This window comes from Melospiza melodia, chromosome 7 (assembly GCF_035770615.1).
Source record: "Melospiza melodia melodia isolate bMelMel2 chromosome 7, bMelMel2.pri, whole genome shotgun sequence".
Taxonomy (NCBI): domain Eukaryota; kingdom Metazoa; phylum Chordata; class Aves; order Passeriformes; family Passerellidae; genus Melospiza; species Melospiza melodia.
In genome coordinates, this window is record NC_086200.1 from 17166367 (window position 1) to 17174949 (window position 8583).

Consider the following 8583-nt stretch of genomic DNA (forward strand, 5'->3'; position numbering starts at 1 on the left):
TCTTTCAGCTACCTTGTGGGTGAGGAACTGTCCCTGGTTATGGAGTACATGGATGGAGGCACTCTGAGCAATGTCATCAGCCAGACCTACCTGTCGGAAGATGAGATGGCAGCCATCAGTCGGGAGGTCAGCAATGCCATCTGTGTTTCCAAGGGCTTCGGCAGGATTGTCTGGGAAACGGGCTCAGAGCTGCAGTGATTTCCTGTGCCGAGTTTTGTTTCTGTGTTGCTGGTATGCTATGGGCAAGTAAAAGCATCTCAAGGGAAAGGCCTGCCAGTGCCCCTGCACTCCCTGTACTCAGTGCCAGTACTCTTATCTCCTGCTGTTGTATTCTCGCTCTGTCTCTTGTATTTGTATTTGTATTTTCTGTTCTCTACCTTGCCTCTCTAAATGTTTGCCTGGAGTCTGTCTTCGCTGCATTCCTTGCCTGTAAAAGCAAAGTGCTGGTGGCAGGATTTGAAAAGACCAGCAAAGAAAAAAGACTCATTTCTCACAGTCCTCAGCTGAAAAGGATAGAAGTGCAGCCAAAATGCTCTTTGCTTCCGCAAAGTGACTGGTGTGATACTTCCAAGCCTGTGCTGAGGCCAGCAAGAAAATCTTTTCCATGCAGCCTCCCACACAAAAGTGATCCACTAAACACCAAAGGGAGGGACTTTTCCTTTCCAAACCCCTCCTTTGTCCTCTGCATGGAAAAAGCAGGTCCACTGCAGCAGGAGTCGTCCTGGCTGGTTTGCAGGGGACAGCCTACAACAGCAGGTGCTGTTGCTCTTTCAAAAGCTGATGTGCCTTTCCTCAGAAAGGTCCTGCCCTGCAAGTGTTGGAGCAGCAAGCTCTTCCTCTCAGTGGCCATGACTGTTCTGCCATTACTCCCCATTCCCCCATTCGATTCTTTGTCTCCTTTCTTGTGTGATGAAATCACATCACTCATTTTTGCCCTCCTGTTTCTGTTTTCTCGCTCAGTGCCTGCAAGGACTGGATTTTCTTCATTCAAACCATGTCATCCACCAAGATGTGAAGAGCAGCAACATCCTTCTCAGAACTGACGGTTCTGTCAAGCTGGGTCAGTATATTCTTGGTCAGGTGCAGCTTTCCAGGGATGTGGGTGTGGGGCTGCTTGGCGTGACTGCCAGCTCCCGAAAAATGGTGCTGGTGGCAGTGCAGGGACCCCTGCTGCGAGCTGAGGGCACAGTTGGAACGTGCACAGAGGTATAAGGAACCACAAGCAGTCAAGAGTGGCCTTGCTCTGTGTGTGTCCCTTCTAGACAGAGGGATCTACAATCTAAAGCTTCAGGGGAATGAAGTCCACTGCTGTGAGCAGCATTAAGAAACCTGGGTTTTTTTGGAAGTGGCCAATTCCATACTCCCTTGGCTAAAGCCCCAAGGAAATCGAGCGTGGACAGTTCTCCAGGAGATTCAACAGCACATTCTTAGCCTGAGAGTGGGGAATTCTTTTGCTTGGTTTCCTAATTGGAGCTGGCTTTCATGGTTTGTTGTTTTCTCCACAGCTGACTTTGGCCTCTTTGCTCAGCTCAGCCCTGAGCAGGGCAGATGGAGCTCCGTGGCCGGCGCTGCTGGGTGGCTGGCGCCTGAAGTGGTGACAGGTCAACCATGTGGCCCCAAAGTGGACATATGGTCTCTGGGAATTGTGGGCATCGAAATGGTGGAACAAGAAGTTCCTTCCTGGAATGCAACTCCTGTCTTGGTAAGGTGTAAATACTCACTGATCCCACTGTCTTTCTCACCTGTCCCGTGTTCTGTGTGCCATTGGACAAAATCCCATTGCCATCTGCTGGCACCACTTCCACCAAGGTCCCCTTCTAAAAATGCCCCTGCAACACATCAGCATCTGCTGTAGCTTTGGTTGTATCAGAAAGGGAAGTGGCGGTTCAGAAACCTAACCAGTTCAGAAACCTGCCATTTTGGCCTCCAGCCATGCCTGGCATTTCTCACTTGTTTTTTGAACAATGTTGGAACTCTGTTTCTGAAGGACAAGAATTTTTCAGTGGACAGGGTAGACATGTGATAAATATCCTGAGAAATAGAGGTTAGACCTTCCCAGTTTCAATTTTATAGAAAACATAGGAAAAAAAGAAAAAGAAAAGTAAACAAAAAAGGAAAAGAGAAAAAAACCTACTACCAAAGAAATGCCCAAGCAGTTCTGCTTGCTTTTTCATTTTTTAAATGCAGCTCTTCTCTTCCATTCTGTAGCATCTTTTCCAAATCCTGTGGTTGTTGAAACTTTCAGGCTTTCAAGTCATCAGTACATTGTTCAGTCACGTGTGTGGGTGGCCTGGATAAGTTTTGGATGTGTTTTTCTCCGACTGCAGTTAGAATTGTTTGCCAAACCCTTGGCTGTTTCTTGGTACTTTAACAAGTTGATGAGCTTGCAGGGAGGTGCCTGGGCTGGGATCCAGCGTGGACAGTTGACACCAGTACTGTGTTTCTTTACCACAGGAGCAGGGCCATCCCTGGCCTGCACTGTTATAATGACAGGGAGGGCTCCAGCTCCCCACCATGGCCAGTGGCTGAGCTCAGCTGAGAGTCAGGATAAAACCCTCTTGTGGGTTTTATGGGAAAAGGACAGAAAGCCGCATAAATTATTTGTACACAAGGGGAGTGCATTGCCATTTCTGGCTTTGAAATTCTCCTTTGGGTTGAAGAGGATAATAGCAAAGTCTCTTTGGTCACCATCTATTTCAGTGCCATGAGCACAGAGTTATCATGACAGTGGTGGGCATTTTTATGGAGACTCCAAGGCCTCTTGCCATTGTTCTTTTTGTCTATTTGAGATGGATTCTGCAAGCTGAGGTTTGAATAGTTCCAAGTTGGTGTCTTATGTTTCTAAATACCATCTTGCAAAAGCAGAATGAGCTCTCTCCCTCTGACTTGTCAGCGTGCTAGAGCTTGGTTCCACATGAACCACACTGGATAATGATCAGCCAATGTCTTGCCAATCTACACTGTAATTCCTTGGCCTGAGGAGTATCAGAAAGACCTGCTGAGCTCCATGGACACTGTCAGCTGCATGGAAGTGAGCATCCTTGGCCTTGCTGAAGAAACTGGAGCTCAGCTTAGGTTAGATGCTCTTGAGCAGGAGAAAGGCTGGAATCGTCAGGTGTTTCCAGAGGCCTGCGTGCCCAGAGGGACTGAGTTCTGGGGAGCAGCTGGATGTTTCTGCACATCATGGAAGGGGATTGCCAGACAGCTCAAGCCTCACCACAGGCAAACACTCCCCAGCTCTTCTCAGGCAACATTTGCTTTGGGTTTCAAGTTGTTCCCACTTGTCTGTCTGTGAAGATGCCCCTAAAACCACAAGGCAAGCCTCTCAGAACTGGTGTTACATTTCCAGAAATGAAGAAAAGAAGCCCAAACACATGAAAGTTGCTAAGGCACTGGTTTTTAGAGAGGAACTTAACCCCCTGTGCAGTTTCTTCTCACTGGGAAACGTGCCTGAAACCTGGGCATGAGGGTGTAAAAGCCACAGAGTCTCTTCTGCTTCTTGTGCAGTGCTGCTGAAACACTCAGTGACCGTGTTTCTCTCCCAGCCCAAGCCACATTCTGCACGTCACCAAGCCAGAGCCTGGTGATGTGGAGAGCCTGCCAAAACCTCCCATTTGTTTCCTGGCACTTTCTGGGATGGGCCTACCATTCATGCATTGACTTGAGTAGCCAAATGAGTAGAGGGTGATCATAGGGATGGAACCTCTCCTTCTGATTTGACCATGAAAGGTTTTTCTTTTCCATGTAAGGAAAGCAGAAATTTTCAGACTGCTGAGAAACAGAGCTGCAGGTGGCTCCTGTGTGTCCAAGCAGGCGTTTTCATCCCAGTACATTTGTGCATGGATCATAATGTGTCTGTGTTGAAGATGAGATTCCAAAGATTTGTTTCCTTACCTGAGGAATACCTGGTGGATTTCCTTTCTTTCCCTCCAATTCCCATTCTTTTCAAGAACAAAGCAAAAAGCTTGATTAGGTTTGTTTTGTGGCAGCGGTGCTTAAGGGACCAACAAGCACTGCAGAAATACTTTCCATGTACTAACCCTTGGATACAGTAGAGTTAGTATAGCAAAGTCCTTCTTCGAAAAAGCCTCTCAAGCTGGTATGAATCCTCAGGGAAGGAAATGTGCTTGTGCTGATGTAGTTCCCACTAATTAGGTCAGTCAATGTAATCAGCTGCCAAGGCAAGATCTGTGAGATGTTGGAGAGGCTGTGGCTGCATCAGGGTTTGAGTTTTTCGGTTGGTAAAGGAAAGTCATCTCTGGGTCTCTGCCAGGGCAGAAACTGCCACTACAGAGTGGAGCTTAATCAGTGGGATCTGGGAGAGCAGTGACAGATGGGAAAGAAGCAGGTGGAGCCTGGTGTCTCCTTTTTCCCCAGCCCCAACTCCTGATAGCCACAGGAGGAAGACAAAAGCTGCAGCAGCCCAACCTATTTTCATCTTGCCTGCGTGACTTCCTGAGCTGCTGCCTGCAGAGAGACGAGGCGCGGCGCTGGTCTGCCAAGGAGCTCCTGCAGGTAAAATGTGAAGGGGCTGCAGGTGAAACAGGCTCTGAGGGATGGGCTCCTCCTCCACTCAAGCCCAAGGCAGCAGATGAGCTCCCTTCCTCCTCACCTCCACTCTTGGTGCTCTTCAAATGAAAACAGTGAGGAATCCTAGACTGGGCTGGGCTGGCAGGGCCCTGTAAATGTCCTCTGGTGCAAGTGTCCTGCAATGAGCAGGGACATCTTTAAAGACATCAAGTTTCTCAGAGCCCTTTCCCACTGGAGCCGGAATGGTTGCAGGGATGGGGCACCTACAAGCTCTTGGGGCAAGCTGTGCCAGGGTCACACCATGCTCCAAGTAAACAAGTTCTGATTAGATCCTATTTGTGTTAAAAAATATTCATCCACATCCTATTGTAACTGGCCCTGTTAAAAAAGATGTCCTCTACTTTCCTCAAAGCCACTCTGAAGTTTTGGAAAGTGGCAATAAAGTCTCCCTGGGGCCTGTTCTTCACAAAACTGAGCAACCCCACCTCTCTCTGCATTTCCTGAGTCAGAGAGGTCCTCTGGCTGTTTCTGTCACCTTCTTTTGTAATTTGGTGGGGTGTTCAGTTTTATGTAATGGCAAAAAAATTGAAGTAGAGCAATGCAGGGTACAGAGACATGAAATGGTGGTGGAGGAACCCAAGGAAGCCAGTCCCAGCTGAGCAGTCAGAGATTTGGCTGTGGGCAGGAGGGGCTGTGGGGGGCTCACTGTGAGCCTCTGAGGGGCCCTGGTTGGTGCCCCCCAGCCCACCCTCAGAGGTTTCTGCCATGCAAACAGGGACAGCTGGGAGGGACTTGTCCCAGCCCCATCTGCGGCCTGGCACGCTCAAGCAGACGGGAACTGTGCCAGGGTTACTGCCAGGCTGTGTGGCAGAGAGGGAACTGCAGGGCCCAGTGCCACTGGGCTGGCCCTGCTGGGAAGGAAGGTGCCATCCAGCACACGAGGGGCAGGGCATGGAAAGGCAGACACTGCTTTCTGTCCGTGTGGCAATCAGCACAGTGCCTGTCTTTCAAAGAGAGGGACCAATGAGAGGCTTTGGAGTTTCCTGAAAAGAAGAAACTCCAAGGACAGAAAGCACCATTTCTAGAGCACTGGCAGGGCTAAAATCTCAGCAAGATGAAGACACCTGTATAAATGGATGAGTGGGATTCTGGGCCAGGTTTGCCTGTGATGGAAAAGTCTGCACATAAAGATGGAGGTGTAGACAGTCCCATTGTTCTTCTTCCTGCATCCTTCTAGGAGCAGGAGGAATCCTGTGAAGCACTGAGTTTGGAAAGTCATTGTTCATTGTTTTTTGTTGATCTGTTTTTTTTTCCCTTTGGGCAGCATCCATTTGTAAGATTTGCTGAGCCTGCGTCCAGCCTGGTGCCACTGATTGTTTCAGTGAAGAAGAGGAGGGAGACAAGAATGTGATAATCACATCAGGACCATTTATTCCTCAATCAGTTTAGAGTAGGATTGTAGGTTAGGATTAGGATTAGGATTAGGATTAGGATTAGGATTAGGATTAGGATTAGGATTAGGATTAGGATTAGGATTAGATTAAGGATAAAGATAAGGATAAGGATAAGGATAAGGATAAGGATAAGGATAAGGATAAGGATAAGGATAAGGATAAGGATTAGGGTTAAGGTAAGGGTTAGGGTTAGAGTAGGATTGTCTAATAGGACTGCAGAGTAGGATTGAGAATCAATAAAGTTTCTGAAACCACAACTCACCTTGAAGATTCCCTTCCTTCTCACTCTGCGAATAAACTCGAGAATTCCTTCTGAATTGTCTGTTGTTTCTTAAAGGTGGAAAGTGAAACAGTGTCTTTGGCATGGTGTGAAAGTGGGGAAGGATGTTCTTCATTCATCCTCTCCAGACCACACTGCCTTTGGAATATGGCCCACTGGTCTGTTTTTGGCCATCTTTGGTACTTCTATTTTAGGCAGAAAGGGCAATGGCATTTAAAGGCAAAAGCACAGGAAGAATGGGGCAGCCCAAACATCTTATACAGATGCAGGCCTTCAGCTGTGACTGGAGAGCATTTGGGCTGCCTAAATGCAATAATCTCTTTGGCTGGAGGAGAGCCTTGCTCAAGTGAGAAAGCAGAAAGATCAGAGAGGGTGCTTGGGGAGGTCTCCTGTGGTGCAGAGCTGTCAGCGCCTGTGAGGCGAGAGCGGGCCCGGCCTTGCCCAGGCTGGAGCCCCGGCAGAGGCCCGGCAGAGGCCGGAGCAGCCTGAGCCCCGGCAGAGGCAGGCTGGAAGGAGGCCCTTGGAGCTGTAAGAGGCAGCAGCCGAGACCTGGGTGCCTCTTGCTGGGAGCGGGTGAATCCTCCGCTCTCAGAGCCCAGGTGGCAGCTGGCTGCTGCCGAGGGGAAGCGCAGCCGTGCTGGGCATAGCCCGGCCTGGGGGCCATGGCCATCTGGAATGTGCCCAGGAGCAGAGAAAGGCCAAGGGCAGCCGCGGGCTGCTGGGCTGGGTGAGGATTCCTCCTCTTCTGCTGGCTGCCCTGCAACTCCTGGCAAAGGCCAGCAGTGTGTGCAGCACTCTGGGTACCGGGGCAGGGAGCCGGGCTGCTCGGCAGGCTGGAACACAGGGCAGCTCCTTCAGGCCCGGCACTTGTGCCAGGGAAGCGAGGCCAGCGTGAGGCAGGGACAGCTTGGCAGGGCCCATCTGCAGGAGCCAGTGCCTCACGCAGCTCTGGGAGGAAGCGCCTGCAACCCTGCAGTTCTGCACTGAGCCAAAGCAAAGGTGAGAGATGCAGAGTGTTTGGCAGAAATATTCAGGCCCACCAGGCCAGCCTGCTTTGTGCTCTGTGGCACACAGCAAGCGCTGTGCAATGCAGCTCTGAGCTGCTGGGAGAGAGGCACATCAGGGATGTGCCTGAGGCATGTGCTTGAGGAGTAAACTGATTTGGAAGGGGGCAGAAGGGTTTCAGCAGGCTATTTGCGTTTTCTTCATTAATTTCTGAAAGAAAGTCATAATGTGTTGCACACAGGTAGGGTTATTAGAAAAGAAAGGCCTTATAAAATCAGGCCTACCTATTGTTATGTTTGCCCGATTATCCCATCATAAAAAAAACCCCAAACAATATTAAAAGTAGTAGCAATTTTAATTGAATATTTAAAATATAAAAATATAAAATTGGATAGAATAGAATTTGATTAAAATAAGGGATAATTTGTTTCTAATAATAGCGCATAAGCAACAGATAACTGCGGGGTACGGAGTGCAGGCCTCTGGGACCCTTGCCACATCACATACAAGCTTGCCAAGTGAATATTCATCCTTATATACCATGTGTCAATGCCGTCTCCTCCCATTTTCGATTCTTCACACTTCTACCTCTGCCCTCATCATCACCTTTACCATCCATATGCCACCACTTGGTTGGTGGTCACGCAAGTCTTTGGGGGTCATCTGATGAAGATTTTGTAGTCCTCCTCTGTGTCCTTTAATTAACCTTTGGGTTACACCAAGCCAATACAATGTAAGCCAAAACTAACATAATTACTACATCTGAGTATTTTGGAGAGTTTTGTCAAAGAGTGGCTTGAGGAGAGAGGACACAGCTGAATTAATTTGGTAAAGATGTCCTAACTAGGGCAGAGGCCTTTTTGCAGGCAGGTGTCTGTTGGGAATTTAGCTGACTAGAGAATGGAAAAGTACAAGACCGTGGCTAATTCCAAATCTTGCACCTGCAAGATAACGTGTCCTTGGGCCTAGCTGAGTATGATAAAGAAATGGACAGTGAGACGTGAGAAGTAGAGAACGTAGGCCCAAAGGAATGAGGAAGAGCTGATGGTATAGTTTAACCAATAGATTGCTTGGCTTACAGAATATTCATAAGCTTATTATTTGCTGTATAAGTGTTTGATGCTTTCTTCAATAAACTGGACCTGTGATGAACAATCTGGTGTCCTGGTCTCCTTCCTTCAACAGAGTATCAAGGCAATAAATCCCTTATAATTAGCATTTTCCTGGGACACAACCAGAGTTCCTTCTTTGTTAATTTTTAGCAACCATTATCTCTTGCTTTCCTCCTGTTCCTGAACATCTGCGGGGGGGGGG

General features: G+C 48.6%; 1 protein-coding gene across 1 annotated transcript; it reads left to right on the plus strand.

The window, feature by feature from the left end:
- Nucleotides 1–1543: 1543 nt before the first annotated feature.
- On the plus strand, nucleotides 1544–6062 carry LOC134420518 (serine/threonine-protein kinase PAK 3-like). Its single transcript, XM_063160675.1, has 3 exons — nucleotides 1544–1702; nucleotides 4378–4515; nucleotides 5855–6062. The coding sequence occupies exons 1-3, from the start codon at nucleotides 1658–1660 to the stop codon at nucleotides 5939–5941; spliced, it is 270 nt and encodes an 89-aa protein (XP_063016745.1). The 5' UTR covers nucleotides 1544–1657; the 3' UTR covers nucleotides 5942–6062.
- The last annotated feature ends 2521 nt before the right edge of the window (nucleotides 6063–8583 follow it).